Source organism: Alligator mississippiensis, chromosome 5 (genome assembly GCF_030867095.1).
Source record: "Alligator mississippiensis isolate rAllMis1 chromosome 5, rAllMis1, whole genome shotgun sequence".
NCBI lineage: Eukaryota > Metazoa > Chordata > Crocodylia > Alligatoridae > Alligator > Alligator mississippiensis.
Window position 1 is genome coordinate 204,858,922 of NC_081828.1, and position 23,707 is coordinate 204,882,628.

The window sequence follows — 23,707 nt, forward strand, 5'->3', positions numbered from 1 at the left end:
CATGCTCCTCCGGGAGCATGTGCAATAGCTGGGAGCCAGCCCCCCTGCTGCCCCCTGGACGAGCCGCCCATGACTCCATCCTGCTCTCCCAGTCAGGCCCCATATTCCAACCCCAGCCCTGGGTCCCATGCACCTGCCCAGCTGGGCAGTTTCCCCAGCCCCAGCTTCATCCTGCTCCCTCCCTTCCACCCCGTGGGGGACTCAATCTGCCCTCCCCTCCCATAGACTTACTTGGAAGGAGCTGCTCTCCACATTGCCTGGCTGCCCATGCATCTGTATGCATGCACATGCACGTGGCACCACTGCCTGATCGCTCTCCTCCGGCTCTCCCAGCCCCAAGCAGCCCTGGGCAGGCTGTACCTCTGCCAGCCTGCAAAGCGAGCCTGCCATTTCCCATTTCTTTCTGTGATTTTCATCATAATCAGTCAACAGTTTTGAGTGTCTTTGTGGCACTATTTTTTATCATTGTAACCTCAAATGGGTTGCAAGCCCAAGGTTGGGAACCGCAGTCCTAGGCAAATGCTGTCATCAGCAGGCAGTTACACAAAAGGTCATGAGTTGCATGTCTTTCTTTTCTCTAGCACCCCTTTGTGCCAGTTCTTTAAAAAGAAAGCAGTAAGTCCAACTCAGTTCGTTGAAAGAACAATTATGGGGTCCAGCCCTCAGGCGAGGATTTTCAGGATGCTGATCATGAGTATTGGGATTGTATCCAAATAGCAAAAGCCATAGCTGTCCATGCACTGATAGGTTCTTTGTTTTTGGCAGCTGAAGGCATTTGCATTGCATCTCTCAGCAAACCATCGTTTGTCCTCAATAATTATGGATCTACCAAATTCAGGGTGGCTGCCCGTCAATTTCCCAGGCAGAATATGGGGTCCAGAAGCTATTTTGTGGGCCACTCCGCACCTCTGCTTGGCTGAGGGCCTCACCCCTCCCTACTGATTGGCTGCAAGGGCCATCCATCATGCAGCCCAGCCCCTCATCACCAACTGGAGGAACAGGGTAGCAGCCCTCACAGCCATCTTGCCTGTAGCCCTTCAAGTGGCCAGCCCCCTACTGCCGCCTCCTCCCCAGGCTGCAGCACCCTGGGGACTGCTGGCTCCCTGTGGGCAGCCAGCATTTTATTTTAAGTAATTCTTTTTCTTCCCCATGGATTTCATGGGCAAAGCCAGAATTTGCAGAATCTGTGAAATCACGACTTCGACAGGTCCCCATTCATAACGCTTGCTCAGTGGCAGCTTATTACAACGCTGGTATTCACAGCTCGGACTTGGGTGCCTCGGCTCTGCGGACGCATCTCTCTGCTTGGCGTTTTCTACTGGCCAGCACCCTGCAACGCGCCACCTCGCTGCCCATACCAGGCACCGTAACCCCAGGCACCTGACTGGGGGCAAGACCCTTTGCAGCTAGATACGCAGGCATCTACATCTTCGGTTGGATCTGGCTCTCACCCCCGTGCTTTTACAATGTAGTTCCTCATACGAAGATCAGCGTTGGTATGATCTATTCTGGCCTGCCAGGAGCCGAGAGGCCCGTGGAGTAACACGGTTAAGGCACACTAATTCAGCAGCTAACGCCAGGGCTGACACGGGACCCCTTGGGGAGAGGGGTGCGGTCGGGGGTCCACTTCCCCCTGGTTTGCAGGGGACCGTCGGAAAGTGGGCCCAAGCTCCTGCCCACGTGCGTGGGATCCTGCCTGCAGAGTCACTGCCGCCGCTGGACCCTGCCGGCAACCGAGCCATCGCCAACCCCCGTCCTCGACGGACGTGGAACGTGCTCATCATCTCGGGAGCCTGGAGGGGTATCAGCAGCCATGCTCCTGGAGTGGCGTTTCTCAACCCGTGTGTCACCACCCGAAAGTGGGCCGCAAGAACCTAGGACGACATCGTGAACAAACTTAAAGGAGAGTCCATTTTTTTTAGGAGAAAAAAATGTGGCTTTTCTCTCTGAGCCCCAGCCTGCAAGGGGCTGCTGGGGGTCCCACACGCCCACCCCCTGCCCCACACACTGCGGCGGGGCGTGGGTCGGCAGTGCCGGGCGCTGGATGGGGACCGGCTATTGACATTGACTTTTTGTCGTTGTTTTTTTGTTTCCAAATTAGCCAAAAAAAGCAACCCGCACGTGCCGCGCCGGGGCCAGGGCCGGGGCCGCGGGAGGGTCCCGAACAACAAAGGTGGGGACGCGGCTCCGGCACGTGGCCGCGCGCTCCGCAAGGAGGCGCCTGAGATTGCGCGGGAAGGGGCGGGGCTGGGGGGCGAGGCCCGACCGACGCCCCGCCCCCTCCCCATGGGCGGGCCCAGAGCTGCCGCCGCCGAGCGGGGAGAGTCCATCTGGGCCACGGGGCGGGGGGGGGGTTGAGGGCTCAGCCGCCTCCCGGGCTGAGGAGGGACGGCGGAGCCCGGCGAGTGCAGCCGGGGGGTAGGGCCGAGGAGGAGGCCGGGGCTGCGGGGGTTGGACGCGTGGCGGCTGGTCCTGGCGGCAGCTCCCTCCCCCCCGCGGCCCGGCGGTGAATGGTTCGCTCCGCAGCGCGCGCCGGGCTCCCGCGGTCTGGGTGGGGGCGGGGCTGCGCGGGGAGGGGGAGGGGCCGGCAACGCAGCCCCGGGGCCGGGCCGGGGCCATGGCGGCGACGGCGGGCGAGGAGGAACTCCGTGTGCCCGAGGACATGTTCAAAGACGTCAAGTTCTTCGCGGTGGGAGACATCGACCCCCAGGTACCACCCCCCCACCCCGTCCAGGGGCCGCGTGGGCTCTTCCACCCCTCCCCCCCGCCCCAGTGACGGGCCCCTCCCCCACCCCTCTGGGCGGTGACGTCACGGCGCGGCCCGCCCCGCCCTGCCCCGCCCGCCCGGCCGTGCTGGGGGGCTGGAGCGGTTGTGTCCCCCCAGGGACCTGTCCCTCCCGGGAGCCGCAGTGCCCCGGCGCGCACCGGGCCCGGCCAGGAGCTGGGCCCAGCCAGGGCGGCCCCTTTCTGTCCCCGCGCCGCTCTCCTCCTTGGCGGCCAGAGTGAAGCCGGGCCTCGGGCTGGGGGTACCTGAGGCGGGCGGGCGGGCGGGCGGGACGTGTGGTGCCAGGCCCGGGCCGGCAGGAGGGTCTGCGAGCGCTTGTTGCTCGCTCCGGGGTTTCGGCCGCGTTCAACTTTCTTCCCGCTGTTTTCTTTCGCAGGTGTCCGGGGTTTCGCGGGCTCTTGAAGTTCGTGAGATTTCAGGCTGGTTTGTGACCACGAGAACAACAAATGCGTGGTCTGCCTGGCGGACAGGGTTTTTTTGGGTGAATCGGATCTCTTTTATGAGACCAACTTCAGTCGATACACCCTGTTAACCTTGTCTGCCTCTGTCCTTAGACCCGCATGGCTACTGCCTGCACCCTTGGGGGAGTTTTCCAGCTGTACCCCTATATAATTAACGCCAGGATAACGCTGCCCCGTGTAGACCCTGCCTTCGCAATGAGCGGGGGTTTCGTTTTTGTTTTCCTCTCCGCAGCTCGTGCTTCCAAACGTTTGGAAGCGCTGCGAGTCGTGTTGTAATAGGTTTTCTTGTACCGTGATGGGACGTGCAGATAGGAGTTAGGCAGGGGGTGACAGTCGTACTCGAAATTCACTCCCTGCCTTATATCAGTATTACATCTCAGAAAACTGCAGGGCGATGGCACAAGCGGCCCAGGGAAGTTTGAGCATCTCCTTCATTGGAGGTTTTCAGGAAGAGGCTGGATAAGTACTTGACGGGGATGGGTCGAGAATAGTGTCCCGTGGAGTTAGTTGTGCATTTAGCGGTCTCTGTTTAGCCACTTAGCGGGGCTTGTTGTTCCTAGTGGACCTAGGTCCGCCATCAGCATATGAGACAGGACTGCCATCATGCAGAGGAGTGGACTAGGCATCTGTGAAGGGACCTTTCAACTCTGTGGTCCTATGAGCTTTCCTGTGAAAGCAAGCCCTTAAACTTGAAGTTCAGAATTCATCAGAATTGCTATTTCCGTGTTGCAGCATGTGGAAATATTTCAGGACTTTTAATGCATAATTTCATTGTAAGTCATAGCTTATTATAAGTCTGTTTCTCTATTCCACCTACATATGTAAGCCTACGTATCCTACATGTAACATACCTACATGTTCCACTTATGGGCAAAAGCTGTCTAAGGCAGGAGCTGGCAACCTGTGTCCCCTGGGCCCGCAGGGTGATTGGGTCCAGCCTGTGAAGTTTTGATCTGGCCTGTGGTGGCACCAGGGGGTCTGTGGTGAATGGCTTGCCCGGGTGCATCCCCATTTTTTGCCCTGGGCCGTACATCCCCTCTAGTCTTCCCTGCCCCCTTGTCTTGCTCTATGCAACAGGCAGTGCTGCTGAATTTGCCCCTCCCCGTTGCTGTTAGGGACAGGAATCAGTGGCACTTGGCAGAGGTGGTGGCTCACGGTGGAGGTAGGAGCAGGTGTGAGGCTATTGCCAAGGGGGATCTATGGTGGCGATTGACAGGTTGTGACAGTGGCTTGGTTGCAAGCAGTGGCCTGGCACTCAACCCTGCCCTGATCAAGTGGAATTTGGATGGCCAGTTTTTCTTACATTCAACCCCTTTGCAGATTTAGCAATTTGTATAATAATAACCAATCTTTTTTCCTTTTTTGGCTTGTGCATGATTTTCTGTTCTGTTTTTATTTGAGTACCTGCCATGGTTGATTAAGGATTAAGGTTGATTAAGGATTTTGAAGTAGGGAAAGTTTTGCAATGCTATGAAATGTGGGAGACCTCTAGCAAAACTTTGAATCAGTGGCTCAGTGGGGAGGATTTAATTTTGGCTAGTTGGGTATTGCGAGTACTCTCTTCAGAGCAGATCCAGAGCGAGGCCTTATTTTACCTCTTCACTTTTTGCTGTGTTTGGGGAAATTGCTGATTTTAAGTGTGGTAATTTGTGAGTTTTCTGTTTACAGCAGTTTGTAGAATGTTCTTCTGGATCTATTTCATGGTGTCTAAAAAGTTAATCTTAATATAATCGTATTCTGGAGAGAATTTGATTGAAGAGTGGTAATTGTTAAACCTGTGGTGAAAGTCAGTAAGTGAGTCTAGGTATACTACCGCAGTGCCCAACCTTCTGGCCCTGCAGGCTGGGTGAGTGGTGCAGGACTCATTCATGTGGGGTCGGTCTGGCTGCCCGCTGCCCTGATCTAGCTGTGGGCCAGATCCTATGCAGGGTTGAGCCGGCCACATGCTGCCCTGATCTAGCTGCCTGCCCCTGTCTCTCAGTCTGGCCACATGCCTGACTTGGCACCTGCTGGCCTGCACAGTAGATCCAGCTGCCCGCAGGGCTGCTAATGTGGCAGTGAGAGAGTAGCAATTAATGTTGTCACTGTTCCCTTTCCCCAAATTTCTGGACTCTTGAGGAGCCCTGTGGGCCAGATGATACCATTCCAGGGATTGGGGTTGAGCACCCCTGCCTAGTACAAGAAAACCCCCCTTTGACCACACACTCTTGGTTGTCACCTACCATCCCACATTTGAACCTATAAGAACGATCATCAAACTACTATGAGGGCACCCTACAAACTGCTGTACTTGAAAAGAACCAGACCTTGAGAAAAATATTCCCAGTTCCCCTGGCTCTTCGTCTTCAAACAGCCCCTAACCTTGCCTAATGCAATGTTGGAAGTAAACTCCCTGATGCTCAGCAGGCATCTAAGGGGACCCAACCCTGCCTGAACAATAAATGCAAGACCTGTTAACACCTCTGTACTGCCACATCAATCAACGCTCCCCCAAAATCAGAATTTATGGACCAGTCAATACACGTGTGTCCCAAAGTGTGGTATATTTCATGCAGTGCACCAAATGCCCCCATGGCAATAATGTGGGTTAACTTCTTGTCTGACCTCAAAGTTCTTGTACTCAAGTCTACCTGACACCTTTAGAAGATGAGCATGGAAACAGAAATTCATCAGCCTGTTGAATGCTAAATATCATGGACTTAGTCATTGTTGAAGGGTGATAGTTGCTAAACCTGTGGTGGAAGTCACTACAATAGTGGCATCCAAGCTTTTGGCCTTACAGACTTCCATGGTCTATTATAATCTGCTTAATATTTGCTAACCTCTGCACTTCACAGGTGGTAATGACCTTCCTGAACAATCTTGTTCCTCCTTTGTCGGGTTTTTACTGCACTTTTGTCTGTTGGCTACCTGATAACTTCTCTTATATTGTGTTTGTGTTTATAGTTGGAATTTTACACAAGCTTTTGTTCATTCTACTTACAGCTCTGCTACATCCTCTCTCCCAGAGGCCTATGGAAGGGGAATGTGATACCTAAAGGCTTGTCTTTGTCTATTCCAGGCATGCAGTTGGTCCATAAAAGATCACTCGCAAGAATTCTTGCCTCCCATGTTCCAAATGGTTCAAATTTGGCAAAGTTACAAGCCACCAAAAACTGTCTTAATAATGGAAAGTGTTGGACAACCTTCATAATTGGTACTACTAGCCCTGCCTACACTGTGTTTATGCTTTCTCTAGGAAAGTCAAGAGAGAACCTGATGAAATAGTATTCCTTGCTTCACCCCCAGTATTTTTTGAGCTCCTATATTAGTAGTTTTCTTTGAAATTTGTAAGATGATCTTCTGATTTATCTCCCTCCCTGGTTTGTAGGTTATTCAGCTTCTGAAAGCTGGGAAGGCAAAGGAAGTTTCCTATAATGCACTGGCTTCACACATTATTTCAGAAGATGGGGACAATCCAGAGGTTGGAGAATCTCGTGAGGTCTTTGATCTTCCTGTGGTAAAGGTGAATAACCAGTATATAAGACTGCAGAACTGTCAATGTGATTGTCAGCTGCAGCCATTGATTGTAATTTTGAGTTTAAGTACCCTTCCCAGTCATGTGATGTATATAGAAAATGTGACGTAGGTAATCTGCTTTGAAACTTGGCACGCCAGTTATTTCCTGAGCAACAGCTCTGTAGGATGCCGCAGCTTAGTATAAGATTTTTTTTTTTTTTATCCCAACTGATTTGTCCCCCGCATCGGTGAACATTTTGTTGTGCCCTCGGCATCCTCTCTCCTCATCACATAATTTTCTTAATCCCCTTTCCCTTTCTTGATCAGTTATTTAGTGCAATAAGGTCTGCTGAAGAAATTCTCCTAAAGTTGCTGGCAATTAAAGTAATTGTTGTCTGTATAACAAGGATTTTGCTAGTCAAGGTGGTGGCAGATATGCATGTCTTTATGTACATGCACCTGAAAGAGCTGATAGTACTGTAGGTAGATTCTCTAGAGTGTAGTATTTCCAGTTCTTTTGATGTTACTGTGAGTCCTGCAATAGTTGTTGTAGTTTTGTTGTTTGCTTTTTTCCCCTTAAAGGGCTGATACTTCTCAGCTTTCATTAAATAATAAAAAAAAAAATCAGTTTCCAGTTCTTATGGTTGTGGTGTTAAGCTTGGAAAAGATAAACCTTCAGAATTCATGAGGCAGAAGACAAATTAAGAATGCTCTATAGATATGATATGATATGGAGTGAATTTTTTGAATGCTTGAAATTTGGCTATAGTGAATTCATATGGTCTGGTATATGATATATTCCATAGATTTGCGTAGCAGTATAGACATACAGGTAAACAATGTGATGTAAGTAATAGAAGCAGAAAAAGAAGTAATAAAAGCATAAAAAACAGCACTAAGGACAACAGTAGCCTTTGTGTTTTGGAAAAAAAAGAAGTCAATTTTCTAGGATGCCTTTGGGCTTTTTCATTACTAATAGCACTTAATGTTACATTGTTTTCCACAGTTTGGGCCACAAGTGAGAGAGACTAGGTTAGGGACTATATAGAAAAGCTGGATGTGTATAAGTCCATGGGGTAGATGCATGCGAGGGCCCAGAGGAAGTTAGCCGATGTGATTGAAGAGCCACTGGCAGTGGGGAAACTGGCACAGAATGGGGAAGTGAATTTCTCAAGCTTACAGAGCTGGAAATGGCTCAGGTTTCTTGACTCCCAGTTAAGTATTCTTTCCACTGGACCATGCTGCCTCTCAAGTTTTGTCTCCTCTGCCAACTTCAGGCTTCAATTCGATGAGCAATAGAAATGGCCATGTTATAGACACGTTTTATAATGTGGCGTGCTCTCTGACTTAATTCTGCATTCCTAATTGAGAAGAGTGGTAGTCATAGTGGTAGAGACTACTTAAGTCTAGAGGAAGGGCTTGCAAGCACAACTGGTGCTTTCCCCTTCCTAATGGATCTGACTTGATGTACTTTTTGAAATACTGTGAACTTTTCCTTCACCGTACTCACCAGGGGCAAGACTTTCTGCCATGCTGTTCAATCTGATCTGAAAACAATATAATGCAATCTTACAAATCAAGACCAGGCTTAGTGCAAAAAGACCTAGAATTAATGGAAAAAGAGTATCTTAAAATGTAAAATGTAATAAAACTATAGAATAAGGATAAAAAAAAATGAAATACAAAAAATTATGAGGCGCAGAAACAGGGTTTTAGAATAAGTGTACGCCTCTTGTCTTGGACAAGTCACTTTTTTCTCCTTTAGTTTCTCAGTTTGTAAAAGCTAATGATATCTAATATTGTAAAGAGGGTTAAGTTACTTGTTTGTAAAGCACTCAGAAAACCTAAGGTGAAAGACATTGTAGAATTAAAACGTTAAGAGTTTTTAATTGTTAATGTGTTGTTTTGTTACATGTTTATGTAAACACATTGCTTAAAATATTCTTCATTGTTTTTGTCCTGCAGCCTTCCTGGGTGATCTTGTCTGTTCGCTGTGGAGTCCTTCTGCCGTATCCTTTCTATTGAGTAAAATGTAAAACTAGTTTTTGTGTGTTAAATGTCAGAATTTGTTGAAGTAAAATAGCAAAACAATGACAAATAGTTGTGTATAGTTAAAAACTAAAATCCAAGCAGCACAGACTGTATTAGAAGCATTTGAACATGAAATTGTAGTTCTGCTGGATTTTTTTTTTAAGGTTAAGGTATATTTGTACATAAATGTTTGCAGGATTTGGGCCTGGGATTCTAACAGCAGTGTTATTGCAATGCAGATAATAATTGGGGATCCTGGTTTTCTCTGCATAAAAATACCAAATCCTGCGATTAAAAAAACAAACAAACCAAGCCCAAATTTTGTGATTAAAAACCCTAAAATCTGTGTTTTTCCACGAGTAAACTGAAACACCACCTATATATAATATATATAGGTGTCATTTAAACACAATGTTTTATTGATACATTTACAATTTTAAAGCCATTTGGAAGCCTACCAGTGCCTGAATGGCTATAATAACATTGATTCTAAATACATATAAATTATGGCATTTGATTTTGGTTTTTTATCATGGAAAATCAGAGCTCCTTCTGTCCCCTTCATTCACCAGGGCATGAATCCAGCTGTAGCTGTCCCTCCTGCTGCTTTGTGGTGTTGAGTAGCCCTGATATGCTAGTGCCCTGCCCTTGCCATTGCTCCTTACTCCCAACGTACAGCCCCCTGGCCCTACCGGTGCCTATCACTCTAGACCCACTGCCCTAGGCTCCAGCCCCCCAATGTGTGAGGAAGGGGTGGATGTGTGGGGAATGGGTGGGCTTGGGGAAAGGGGGTGTGCACACAGGCCATGCGTGAAGAGAGCAAGGTGGGGGCACAGGTGAAGCATTGTGAGGTTGTGGGGGCACATGCTCCTTTCAGATTTCTGCACCCACAGTGGGGTCTGGGCCAGACCAGCTCCGAGCAGAAGCTGCTTCCACAGCCTAGCGGGTAGAACCTGGCGCGGGAGGTAGTACCACACCACCATGGCTACCAAGATAAGGCACAGCAGCGGTGGTGATGCGGTGCTCCCTCCTGTGCCAGGTCCTACCCAGAGCTGGTCTGGCCAGGCTGCAGCCCTGCACCCCGTTGTGGGAGCAAAAATCAGAAGGGGGGGGGCGTGTGGCCCCCCCACTGCATTACCTGTGCCCCTGCCACCTCACATGTTGCCTGTGCCCCCCCTTCCCCGTGCCACCCCCATAGACTTACTTTGAGTGAGCTGCAGGATCTGGTCTCTACACTGCCTGGCTGCCACGTGCATGTGTGCATGTGCACATTCACATGGCACCCCCTATATCCCATGTCCCACAGCCCCTTGCAGGCTGGAACTCTTCCAGGCTGTAATGGCAAACCCATGGTTTCCCAGGTTTTTCTCCTTTTAAAGAAAATCTGTGATTTTGTCCTTTAAAAGAGAAAATCCACGTTTTTCCACAGCAAACAGAAAGCCCAGGTCCCTGATACCAAGCAGCTTGCCTGTATTTTTTGATCCTGCTTCTGATTAAAATAGAGCTTTAATGTTAACATGTTATGCTATAAAGCTTTGTGACGAGACACTGAGAGTGTACAGCTTGGCTGTGTACCTTTTAATTGATAAACTTTCACTGACTTTATGTGTGCAGCTTTACCTCTCCAAAAACCTGTATTTCACATTTTTTGTTGTACTTCTAATTTTAGTAAGCAAAAGTAGTGAAGTTGCCTTTAAACAAAGTTGTATCAGTTAGGCTTTAATGTTAAACCTTCGTTGAGGTGAATAATATGGTGAATTCCAGGCCTTGGCTTTATGATCACTTGAAAACTGTTTTCTGAAAGTCTGGCTTGACTAAGTAGCATGTTTCTCTTTGTCACAAAGCTTTTATCTTTTGAGCAAAGGGCAGCGGATTCTTTTTTTTTTTTAACAAAAGCTTAGAATTTGCAGTAGTTTGGTCAATATAGTAGACATTTCAGCGAGGTTGTAAATTAATAAGTTATTTATTTAATTGTGAGATTATGACAGTACTATTGGAGCATTTTGTTTTTTATGTCCCAGTGAGTCATGTACAGTATGTCTGGAGCAAGTTGTCTTGAGTGTCAGTAACAGGGTAGTAACTCCTGTGCCTGACAGTTTATCAGGGAGCATGTTGCAAAGGCTGACGGTTCTTGATTTAGCGCCGCAGAAATTGTTACGAAATAATTCCTGAGCAGTCTTTATTTTTATTTTGACCATCGTTTGGGGTGGGTTTTAAATGGATCAGGCTAAGCTTCAAAATTTGACTGTCTTGTGAATAATTGCTGAGGAGAAATTGGCAAAGAAGCTAAAGATTCGGAGTGATGTCTAGACCAGGATTTGGCTCACTGGCAGGGCAGCATGGGGAAGTTGTGTGCATTGCTGCTCACTCGCTGCCTTTTCTGTCTGTAGAGGTCTTCAGTCTCCAAGACTGTCCTTCTGGAACGTTTGACAAGCCTCACATTTAACAACATGAAAAAGTGCAGACTGTGGAGATACCAATTGCCGGAAAAAATACAACTTTATTATTGCAATTTCAAGATACTGATGGTCAGATGTTTTAACAGACCTTGCTAGGCTCATGCGTATGCAATCTGCATTTGCTCAGACACTCGCGTAATTGTCTTCCTGACTAGTCTGTGGACATAAATGATAGGCCCATTTCTGTCAACAGATAGCAACTGAGTCGTTAAGCAGTCTGAATGTGAGGCTTTGAAATTTGTCCTTTCTGAAAATGTTACCCTATGAGGAACTTAACAACAAAAAGAGATTAATTGATGCTTCTTTTTTCTGTGGACAGCCTGGCATTTGAGCTAAAATCTTAGAGCACGACCTGTCTCTTGTATTATTTACTTTCTCCCCCAACTTGTACAGGATTTGAAAATTTTAAAAAGATAGACTTCCTTTCATCTGTGAAAGATTCAGGATACTAGGAATATGCTTAATATACTTAACGCTTTCTTCATCTTGTTTCTTTTTCTTTTCCTTTTCATGTTTAAAAAATATTTACCAGACAGAAGCTCATGGGGAATTCAGGTGAAACTGCTAGGAAATGGGAAGAGGGATAACCAAAAGATATGGAAGGGAGTGGATTTGCAGAAGTCCTCAGAATTGGCCTAACTTCTGCTGTGGCTAAAATCAACAGAAGTCTGACCAATGTGCTCAGCAGAATGGAGGCACAGTTTGAGTGGTTTTGAAAATCCCACACTTAATGTTTGGTTACAACATTTATTATACTGCGAAAGGGCAAATGGCCTGGTGGCAGTACTGGGAATTAACTAGTTAATTAAGTAGTTAAAATGGTAAAGAAATGGCTAACTTTTAACTTTAACTAGTTAAAAAAAAAGGTTAACTTTAATTTTTTAAGTATAAATTAAAAGTTTTAAAAAATTGAAATCCGGCTTTCCCATAGTTTTTCCTGACGCAGTCACTCTAGGACTTGCATGGAGCGATATTTCTTTATTGAAACTCTAGGACTTCTTGTTTGAGACAGAGAGTAGTGTGCCTTCCTATGAGATATGGTCTCTTAAGAACTACAAGTCCCAGAGTTGCTTAGTTCATGTTGGCATTTTCTGTGCATTTGCAGAAGTCAACAGGGCAGCCAGCTGGTTGCAGGAGAGGGAACAAGCACAAGCAAGCAGAGACATGGATCCCAGTAAGACTGGGAACAAGTAGAGGGGGTGAAGCAGATGATGACTTTTTAAATTTTAATGAAGATCAGAACCAGCAGCCCAGGGCCCAAGAAGTTGGGCATTACTTCTCATCTGTGAAAAACTTATCTGAGATATCACCTACTATGAAAAAACTATTCATCCGTTATAACACAAGCATTCCCTCATCTGCCCATGTAGCGCAGGGGCAGACAGTTATTTGGGCAAAGGGCCGCTTACTGAGTTTTGGCAAGCCATCAAGGGCTGCATGACAGGCAGCCCAGGGCAGATAAATATTCATTTTCTAAATTTTTTAGAGGCCCTGTGGGCCGGATAGAGTGGCCTGGCGGGCTACATCCGGCCCCCGGGCTGCATTTTGCCCACCCCTGATGTAGAGCGATTGTTCAGTAGTGGAGGCTTAGTTTTGCAAGACAGAGGAGGAAAATTGTCAGATGTAAATTTTGAAATGCAGCTTTTGCTGAAGTTCAGTAAGCATGTTTAAACAGTTTCTGCTATGCAAATGAACAGTCTTTTTCTCATTTAAATTGATTTTCTCATTTCAGTCTAATTTTGATTTTCAGACACTTTCATTATTTCTAATTCAAATGTATTTCATACCCTTTTGTTACCATTTGAGCAATAAAAATTGTAACAACAGAGGTTTTCTGTGGAAACAGCTTTCATTTGTCACCTGGCTATGAATATCTCCTTTCTGGTATATCTATATGATGCATTGACTTTTACAAAGTTCTTCACATGGAGAGGGTGAGAAGGATCTAACAGTACAGAGGTATTGGTAAATTATTATGCTGAAAACTGGATGACACATAACATTGTTTTCAGGTAAAGCAGGGTGAGTGCCAAGTAAATTAGTGTGCTTCTGTGAGCTTATGGAAAAGAAACCCATTCATTGCATTTGAAAATGAAAAATGATGCTAAGAGGCAATTCACCATGTTTCATGCATTTCTCATGAATCAACTGCACTTTTAACTAGTTACTCTTTTTACTTACCTTTTAACTAGTTGAAAGTGGAAATATTTAACTTTTAACTTAACTATTAAGTTAATTTTTAAGGCTGCTAACTTTTAACTTTAACTAGTTAAATTTTTCATAAACTTTTCCCATGACTGCCTGTTGGGGGAGGATGCTTTTGGCCATGACTGTATCCTTGGCTTCTCTGAGGCTTCTGCCTTTTGTCAGTCTGGACTTGCTCCAAATGAACTTAATAGACAGACACTTTTCTTCCCCATGTCATGGTCCATAGGTCTGTTACAATAGGAATTTCAGCCTTCTTGAAGCTTTGTGCAAGAGACCTGTCATTTGCTGGCAAGAGAGGAATGTCCTACCTCCTGAGTTTCCCTCATGTATTTTCTGTATCTGCAGTGGCAGGTGATTCAACCAGACCACACAGATGCAGATTTTTTTGAGGCAATTTCCAGCTTTTGTTAATGTAAACATTTGTAATAATTTGGCTGAAGAATTTTCTCAGGGTTGATTTACATTTTCTCAGCTCCACTTCCACTTCTGAGATGCCTGTGATATTTGTAAAGGGGCCTCCCCATAACTGATCTAATGAGTTCACTGGATATTGTCCTTATGGAGCTGTGCAAGACTTATAGGCACGGCTTTGTCCACTTCCCAGCGTGGTAAACTGGAGAGGCTGTGATGTGATTTAAGTTAGCCATTGCTCACCTCTGGTTGGAGTGTGAAAGCCAGCTCCCATTCTTTCTTGGAGAATCATGGACGAGCAGAGCAGCACCCTGTCTGAAGTATTTTAACGTGTTCTTAAACTTCCCCATTTTACCATCCTCATAGAATTCTTATATTCTGTGGCAGGTTGGCAACACATCTCGTTTCCATAGTTATCATTATTTGAACTTCTATATATCTGTGTTTCTCCAGCATTTTTCTCTTGGCTCATAATAGCAATAATGTTGATATCGTACAAATTTCTTTCTTCCCATCTCAAATAACGTTTCTTATCTGGGATCTGTATAGAGAGACAGCTGAAATTCACAAAGAGTAATCTAACTCCTGCAGTATTTTGGTTTCGAGATATATGGGCCTGTGATGCCAGTGAAGTCAGTCATAGGCCTGGATCGATACTATTGGGTACAAATCTAATCTTAGAGGCTAGCAGAAGATGAAGACGACTATAGTGGGGGATGGGGAACAGTGATAACAAACAGATGCCCAATTTTTATTGTAGTGGTCAGATTAGTATCCTTTTTGCTGTATCTGTCACGCTGTTTTTCATATCCCAGGTCTTTCTTTGGACCTCTGCCTTGGCTTGGTGATTCAGTTTCTTTTGCTTGGAGCTGATGTTGTTCTGCCAAGCACAAAAGCCCTTGTGCTTACAGTAAGTCAATTCTTGGATCTCTCCGTCGTTCTCATCAAACCAGTCTTGATGTTTCCTGGTAGAGAAACATCAAGACTGGTTTGATGAGAATTTAAAAAAAGTACCTGGAGGTGATGGATTCCCCCCTGAAATCTTCAAGCAGGGGGAGAGAAGCTCACATCACAGCTCCATGCCCTCATCTTAAAGATGTGGAATGATGAGGAAATCCCAGAAGACCCCAGGGATACTACATCTAACCACGAACCAGCTTCTAGTCAGAGTGGAGCTAACCTACCAAATGGATGATAATCCCAGTTGACTCCGAGTCAAAACCAAGACCACCCTGAGCTCAGTCATTGAGCTCCAATACACTGATGATGATGCTGTAGTCTGTGCTCACTCAGAAGCAGACCTTCAGAGAATCGTTTTTGGCTTTACTGAGGCATACAAAAAAATGGGACTGACACTTGCGGAAGACGAAGGTCCTCCATCAACAAGCTCTTATTCAGCAATCCCCAGCTCTGGTTATTCAGATTCACCATGAGACTCTAGAGAAGGTTGAGTATTTTCCCGTACCTCAGGAGCCATCTGTCACAGAAGGCTGACATAATAAAGTAATCCACCATTACCTTAAATGTGCAAGTGGAGCCTTTAAACACCTGAGGAAATGGGGGTTCGGAGACTGCAACATCGTATCTGAAACCAAGCTCATGGTTTATCAAGCAGTGATATCTCCACTTCATTGCATGGAGCCGAGACATGGACAACATACAGGAGACACCTCAAGTTGTTGGAGAAGTACCATCAACGCCATTTGCAGAAGGTTCTCTAAATCCAGTGGGAAAATAGATTCACCAACATTAATGTCCTCTTGTCAGCAAATATAAGCATCAAGGGGATGATCATTCAACATCACCTTGGCTGGGCTGGCCACATTATCCAGATTTCCAACTCCAGACTCCTGAACCAAGTTTTATTCTCTTAGCTCAGTCAAAGTGTATGCTCAGGAGGAGGGCAGAGAAAACTCTTCATAGACATACTTAAGGCAGACTTGAAAAAAAATGCAACATCGACATGAACTCGTGGGAGACTATTACCCAGAACTGCCCCAAATGGAGGAAGAGTCTGCTGCAAGGATCTCAGTACTTAGAAACCTTACTACAACAACAACAGTAGGAGACAGAAAAGCAAGAGTGGCAGAAACAATATGTCATGGGCTAAATCAAGAATCCAGAGCCACCCACCCTGTGCAGAAACACATGCTTGAGTTGCAGCAAAGTCTGTTGATCTCGGATCAGCCTGATCTGCCTTCTTCAGCTCCACAGATAAGGCAGTCATGGAAGACAGCCATCCTTGACCATGAAGGATTAACGAAGATGATGATGTAACTGCATATACACATTTCTTGGATAAGCCAGGCAAAAAACTTTACTGTAGTATTTCTGCTTCTGGATTGAAAATGAAGGTTTGGAGGCATACATGCACTAGCATAAAATGACCAAAAGTTTTTCTTTAATGTTTGAATTTCTCCAGAACTTTTTAAACATTTGGACGAGAGTTCTTCATGACATGGTGATTTCCTTTACAGTTAGTTTATGGGAATACAGTCATGGGCATGTTGCCAATCCTGAATTACAATGCTTGTAGTAAGGCATTAAGCTATTTTCAGATGAAGACTCATACCTCTGATGCTCTTTTAGCAAGAGGTATAAACTATCTTTATAAATAATGAAGTAGTACATCTTGCTAGATTTTGTATGAAAAAGCACTGTTCTGCTGCAGAAAGTGGGGAAAAAAGTGCTACTGAAGAAAGTGAAATACAGAAAATGACAGCCAGACATTTAAAATATTTATAAAGCATTCCTGTCCTTGCTCTGCCAAAGTATTTTGTAGGCAGTGTGGAGCAGAACAAAATGAAGTGGAACTTAAGGTCTTCACCAAACATATGTGCTTTCTTAACTTTACTACGTAAGTAAGTAGTCTTAATGAGTCTGAGGTTGTCAAAGAAGATATGCAGGAGATGCAAGGTTCATGGTGCCATTTAGGACTACTACCAGAGTGCTAATCTGGATTGGTTTGAGTTAAAGCTCCTGAGTTTTGAAATTGCAATCTGAAGGGGAAAGAAGGCATGCTATGAAGGATTATTTTTTGGGTGGTCAAATGTATGCCAATGTCTGGGAAGTCTGAGGGATAATAGGATTTCCTTCCAAGTTCCCTCTATAAGTTTGTTTCGGTTAGTTCTGTCCTTGACATCTGTTTTCCAGAGTGAATGGTTTCTCTCCAGAATCATGCCAGATCTTTTTTGGAGTCACTGCTTGTCTCTCTCAGGTGAGAACATTTTAAATACATACAACTCAGAATGATTGGGCTATATGCGTTGGCTTTTTTATATTCTCATACTTGTTATCTTTTTAGTCGTTCTAAATGGTCGTACAACTTTCTTCAAGTGTGTGACAGGTGGGTGATCGTCAGAGTGGTGTTTAGCAGCAAACTTCATCGAATGTTGCAAGCAGAATCCACATATTCCTTATGTTGATTTAATGTTACCAAATGTGAGGCAAATGAAAGCGGACCTATAATACATAGAACACATAGTATAGCCATAATAAGTGAACGTGCAATACTTGATAGTTGACTGCATTTGATTTGGTAGCTGTAACATTATTGTCTCAGAAGAAAATATCTTGATTTCAGGTTTATAAAAGTAAAGAGCATCTACTAGCACTACTCCTCCTTTTTAATGCATTTGCCTCCCTCAACTTCCATGCTAATCTGATATTTAACAGTAGCGTGAAGTAGAACACTAGCCAGATTCCTCTACCGAATTTCATGAATTATATTAATGGTCTTAAAGCAAACCCCTGTCCCCCGAAACAGAAATAAAAAGGCTTGTTGCATTGACCTAAAAGGTTTTATTTTTAACTTTCCATTAGGTTTCATCTGAAGACCGAAGTACTCTTTGGGCTTTGATTACTTTTTATGGAGGGAATTGCCAGCTGAGTCTCAATAATACGTGTACTCATTTGATTGTGCCTGAGCCAAAGGGGGTAAGAGTTTATTACATGTGCAGTCCTTCCTGTTTGTAGCTCTTATTTGCTTCTGAGTAATCAATTTTCGCTCTTCCTGAATATAAGTGTCTTCAAATTGCTTGCTGATCTTGAATTGTTGAACCGATCAGAGCAATGTGTTGCGTTCATTGTTTCGTATTTATTTTCCCTACAGCCATAAGTTTAATTCAAAAGGTGTCCCATCTTCTGTTGTATTTTTATCTACTTCTGTAGTTTAATAAAGAATTCAGATGTTATGAAATAGCTGTTTAATAAAAAAGGTGGTTTATCCTTACAGTTGGATTATTAGTTTTTATATAAGCCAACTGTAAGGATAAACCACCTTTTTATTTTTATTTCTCTCTCTCTCTCTCTCTCTCTCTTTCTGTAGAGAGAGAGAGAGAGAGAGAGATCTATAGATAGATATCTAGATACACTAGGGTCATTAGTGATTCTTCATAAAAACATAGGTGGCAGTCCTGAACAAAAATACAAGCCTACAGCAGAAATGTTATAAAACCATGTTAACTTTATTGCTGTTGCTGGACTGTATCATGGTTGGGAGGGGAGATTTAGGACCCTGTTACATAGTATAGTTAGCACATGTTATATTTAGATTGTAGTAAGCGTTAATATGACTTAACATGGGACCGCTCATAAAACATTCTAATGCTTACTATGATATAAATATAGATTGTAGTATCACACCACAGTATAGATTTTAGTCAGCTGATCTTCAGTCTCAGCTCTGCTATTACATTGGAGTTTGTTAAAGGCGCTGGTGAGGTATGGGGGCTGGGAGCAACACTGGCATGGCACAGGAGCCAATCCCCATACTGCATGGGAGCTAGTTTAAGGGTTTGGTGCAGTGCAGGGGCTGGGAGTGACATCAGCGTGGGAGCTGGTCCCAGTCCCTGCACCACACTTGAGCCCTGAACTGGCTCCTATGTGGTACATGGGGCTCGGTGCCAGTATTGCTCCAAACCCCTGCTCTACACTGGAGCTTTGGGTCCTGTATAGTGGGAGGGTTGGGAGCTTGTCAAATGGCTGTTTGTCAGGCTCCCAGCGTCCTTACTGCACCAGAGCCTTGAACCATCATTACATCAGTGCAATGGTGGGTGGGAGCCTGACAGCCAGTTTTGTTAGGCTCCTACCTTTCCCACCATACTGGAGTCTTCTGATTGCAGTTACCTCCATGGAGTAGTCCACAGTTGGCTCAGCACATGTTAAACAATATGATCTGGAGATAATCCTTGTGGAAAGGGCCTACCTTTTACTGTGCTGCAGTGACAGTTACCACAGGTTTCACCGCTTGAATGCTTGGACTGTAGTATTGCAAGTGCAGTTAGCATGTCCTAACTGCAATATGTAACAGGGCCCTTGCAGTGTCCTCTTTTATTGATCTTTCAGGTACTGGAGATGGAGGGAAAGTAATCTAGAAGGAGGATCTTGCTAAATTAAAAAATATAGAAAGGATTTTCCTCTTGGAAGATGAAGTATTATTTTGGGCCATTGTTTAGTACATAAATGCTTTATAAACCATACTGAATATATATATATGTATATATATATACAGCACTTACAATTTTCAGAACTCTTTACAGTATTAGATCACTCCCTTGATGTAGGCAAGTAAACAGCATGGTTTCACTGCAAATGAGGAGTTAAGTGATTTGCCAAAGGCAGCACAAAGAGATTGTATCAGAACAGATTTCTGATATGTCATGCTAATGATATTCTCAAACAACTTCCATTATTTAACCCGTGGCAGGATTTATTTCAGGTACTTGCTTTTCTGGGAAGAGAATTCCAATGTACTTGTCAAGTTTGGAAGAAATGAGTTTAATTTCTGTTAGAAAAGAGCATAGTGCAAGATCCAGATTATTTTTGCAGGCAGACATGGTGGAATATAAGTGTCTAAATCACCAAAATTAATCTAGGTGGGCAACAAAGCTTTAGCTCCAGTGCCTAGAATCATGATGTGCCTCTATGTTGGCCTGAAAAGTTTCCTGGTATCTGAGCTCTAGGTATGTTCATGTGCTGATAAGTGTTCCAGATCAAGCATCTAGAGTCTGCCTAGCCCATGTTGTGATCCAGATTGGTTCTGGGAGGCTCCTACGCTCTGGGGAAATCTCTCACTTGTTGGACATCTGTAGAGCATGCCATATACCTGATTGATGCAGAAGTACCCCACTGTCATTCTTGAACAGAGGTGGTGCCCACCTTTGAGGCAGTAGCCTGAGGGTTAATTAAGGAGCTGTGGGGTGAGGACAAGAGCACAAAAGGGAGCATGACTATCTGGATTAGGGTGTTCACCTGGGAGAGTGAGGTCCCAGCTTAGTCTCTTTACTCCCAGATTGTTTATGCACTTTTACATGAGACAGTTATTGGTTGCACCCCCCGCTCCTCCCAAGCAAACGGGAAGGATGTGGCAGCTGGGACCAGAACCCAATTTTTATGTGTTGTTGTAACTGACAGTATCTTTGAGATTGGCTCGTAGTGTTTTATATATCATATGTTATGTTAATTTATTGCCCCTTCATCAATGGTGTGCTTTTTCTAGATGTAAATTGTGCCTTGGAATTGAGAGGAGAGACGTTTTCCATCAGAGCAGAGGAAGCCTTACCACCTAGGCCTGTGCAAAGCAGCTAGGATTTGCTTTGGATTCGGCTGATTTGGGGGACTGATTCAATTTAGTGATTCAGATCACTGTCCTGAATCAATTTGGCTAAATCTGATTCGGAGATTCGACTGCTGCCCAATCAGCCGAATCTCCGAATCACGCAGGCCCCATCCCCCGCCTGCTCTCCCATCCCTGTCAATGGCTGCCCTGCCTGGCCTCAGCTCCCGGCTCTTAAAAACAAACAAACAAACCCCCCCCCCCCCCCCAACTCACTGGCTCCTGCCAGGCAGGGGGTGATCCCTGCTGTCCCCCACTGCCCTGCGCTGCTTGCAAGGGCTCTGCCACGAACCCCCAGAAGACCCAGAGCTGCTGCAGGAGCCAGTGAGTGCAGGCCTTTTTTTTTTTTAAAGAGCTGGGGCTGGGTGGGGCACCCATGGATGGGGCTGGGAGAGCAGGCCAGGGTCAGGGGGGTACTCAGGGGGGCTGGGGGAGCAGGCAGGGGCTGGGGCCTGGCAGGTGCTCCCAGGGCTGGTGAGAGGGGCCACGGATGAGCGTGGCTGCAGTCATTGGCATGCCAGTTGCCAGAGGAGCAGCCGTGGCAGTAGGGGCCATACTTGTCAAGGGGGAGGGGAGGAGTTAGACATGAATGCAGGGAGGTGAGGTGCTGCCCGTGTCACACTCATTTGGCACTGGTGTTTCTCAGTGGGGTGTTGCTAAATTCCAAAAACTTATGCTGTGTGGCTAAAAAGGCTGAGAACCATTGTTTTAGCGCATATTCGAAGTGGTAGTTAAAGCGTGTGTAGCTGATTCAAAAGTTTTGAAATGAACGTGCAGTATCTAAATACTAGCAACTTGAATGCAGTGCGGTACAAATTAAGTCTTCCATAAATTAATTACGTTAGATGTTTAAAATAAGATTTTTAACAAACTTTCATTTGTTGATCAGTTAAGAGTTGTCTGTGCAATAGTAAATGAAGCTATTTTTCCCATTGTAGCAATCTTAACTTAAACTCCTGGAGTTGCAGCTTATCAGCTTACACTGGGTTTTGCTCAGGTTCCGTAATTTTCAGTTTCCTACGAGAGACTTAAATTTTGCCTTTTCTAAAGTTTACCACCAAACTCAGTATTCTGGCATTTTGCTTTATTTGGGTTCAAAGAGGATGGGGTCTGATGGAGTAGCTGAATGGGCATAGAAATAACACTGTGTCCCGTCTGATAAATTGCTGCAGTATGTATCTGGTACTTAGCCATAAGAAGCAAATCTTACCCAGAAACTCTTCCCAGTGGCACAGGAACTTTGTTTAAATCTTAGAGCAAAATTTATTCTGGCAAGGGACCCAAAGCACAGAGCATGTTCAGTATCTGAGGGGAGGAGTGAAAAAGGAGCAGGTTTTCACTGTGCAGGTCACACAGCCTTTCCTTTTTCTGTGCCCTTTCTCCCTCGCTGTATAATGATGTGCATTCAATACAATTCCACTAGCAGAAGATACTTTATAATTTTGTTCACGGTGATCTCTGTTCAGTTCTCCTTCCATCTTTTTATTTGTCATATTAGGTCTTTGAGCAGAAAACACATAGTGTTCCTAGTTTTTAGTTTCCCTTTTGGCAGCATGGACTGCAGGCATTGGGCTTCTTCCCTGGAGAATTTAGCCATTCCCTTCCTTGGCATAGAGCCTCTTCATTACTTTGGGCACTTCTTCCACCTTTTAATGCTTTTAATGTTCTTATTCCTTTGGAGGATATCAGATGTTGGTTCCTCTTTTAGGCACAGAAACAGGAACACCTTTTATGACTTAGTTCCTTGTCATGTGTCTTTATATAAGACGCTTTGTTTTATGAAACCTATACACTTCAGACTTCTCAGTTGATTCATAACAGCAGTTATCTTTGGATGTGGCACCCTCTTGACTTTGTACTGGAGTGTCACACAGGAGGTGGACATGTTGTATCCCACATTTTCTCAGTATAACACCCCTGCTCCCCCCCTCCCCTCCCCCCTCCAAATAAAACACACGCTTTGTTTTGGGACAGCAGAGTGTGGGGAAAAAAAAGATTTTTCCAGGATCATGGCTAATTGTGTGTGACAAAGTAAGTCCTCCTGGGAAAACTTGTCCAGGAAGTGTGGCACCAAGAAGTTCCTGGGGTCAGCTGTCTCGCCTAGACTGTCTGCTGGGATGCCACACTTGGTAGACAGCGCTCTCAGGGGGACTTACTCTGTCATACAAGTTTAAAGCTCTGGGCAGTAGCAAGATTTTTAGTCCTTCACTGTATGTAGTGCTTTGAATGAGTTCCCATAAATAAGGTGTTGTTTCCACATCAGAAGCCTCATCAGGTTGCTAACAACTCAACTCCTGCTTCAGACCTAACTACAGTGCTCAGCAAGTAGCTATGGCTGTGGAAGAGTTCACGCATCTTGGCAGCTGCATGGCATGTATATTTTCTCCAGGCTTGCTGCTTTTTCAGCGAAGAAAATGGGTTCACCGCTTAAAATATGTATCCCAATTTTGGGGCAGGGAGATGCAGTTGTACGTGAGAATATAGTGTTTATGAGACTGAGGTTCTACATTAGTAAGCCTTTTTTACAGCAGAGAATGTAATTTTCTGTTTTGAATTCTGTGCAGATTTATGGAGCTAGAGGAAACCCATAAGTGTTTCATATTATTTATTTAAACCTCCAGACATCTTATTTAATTTTATATAATTATCACAAGGGGGGTAAAGTAGGGATGAGCACTTTGAGTCCGCTTTGTCCTTCTGCTTTGTCATAATATAACTGAGTAATCTGGTGCAATAATATGTTTTGAGAATATCCACAGCACCAATAAAGGCTTAAGTGATCATTTTGATTAGACAGAAGGAAATAAAACAAGACCTCTAATAAGTGCCAGCAAGAACAGAAAATAGGAAAACACATCTACAAATTAAACTTATTTCTTTCTAAATATTTTATTATGCAAATGAGCTTTGCTTCTCGGAAACTCTGGAGGGTAGTTAGCATATATTTATTCAGAATGTATCTCATTGTTAATCAGACTTTGTCGTTTTTAATTAGTTTTTTTTTTTTTTTAAGTTTCAGATAGAACTGTGTATAAATATTGGGCCTTGAAAGGTTATTTTTTTAAACTTGCTGTGAGGAGATTAAGGTTTTTATGTGGGACAGGTAATATTTGTAAGGGTTGTTTCCAACAAAGATGATGCTTAAGGCAAGATGACAAGAAAGAATTAAGTGGAATTTATACCCCAATTCAAATAAATTGCAATTGTTTAGGTGCCGAATAGCCTATATGAACTTAAT

At 44.8% G+C, this 23,707-nt stretch overlaps 1 protein-coding gene across 3 annotated transcripts in view; it reads left to right on the forward strand.

The window, feature by feature from the left end:
* The first annotated feature begins 2,573 nt into the window (after positions 1-2,573).
* The window catches only part of PAXIP1 (PAX interacting protein 1), a 64,756-nt gene continuing 43,622 nt past the window's right edge, over positions 2,574-23,707 (forward strand). The window contains exons 1-5 of one of the 3 annotated variants that reach the window (XR_009462719.1): positions 2,574-2,710; positions 6,617-6,751; positions 8,710-8,753; positions 17,007-17,070; positions 17,676-17,789. Coding sequence is in view for 2 of the 3 variants with exons in the window: in XM_059729194.1 (XP_059585177.1) it covers positions 2,618-2,710; positions 6,617-6,751; positions 8,710-8,753; positions 17,007-17,070; positions 17,676-17,789 (450 nt within the window). In the remaining variant the exon portion in view is untranslated. Of the gene's footprint in view, positions 2,711-3,082; positions 4,020-6,616; positions 6,752-8,709; positions 8,754-17,006; positions 17,071-17,675; positions 17,790-23,707 lie in introns of those variants that run through there. The other 2 variants (XM_059729194.1, XM_059729195.1) reach the window with 2 other exon arrangements.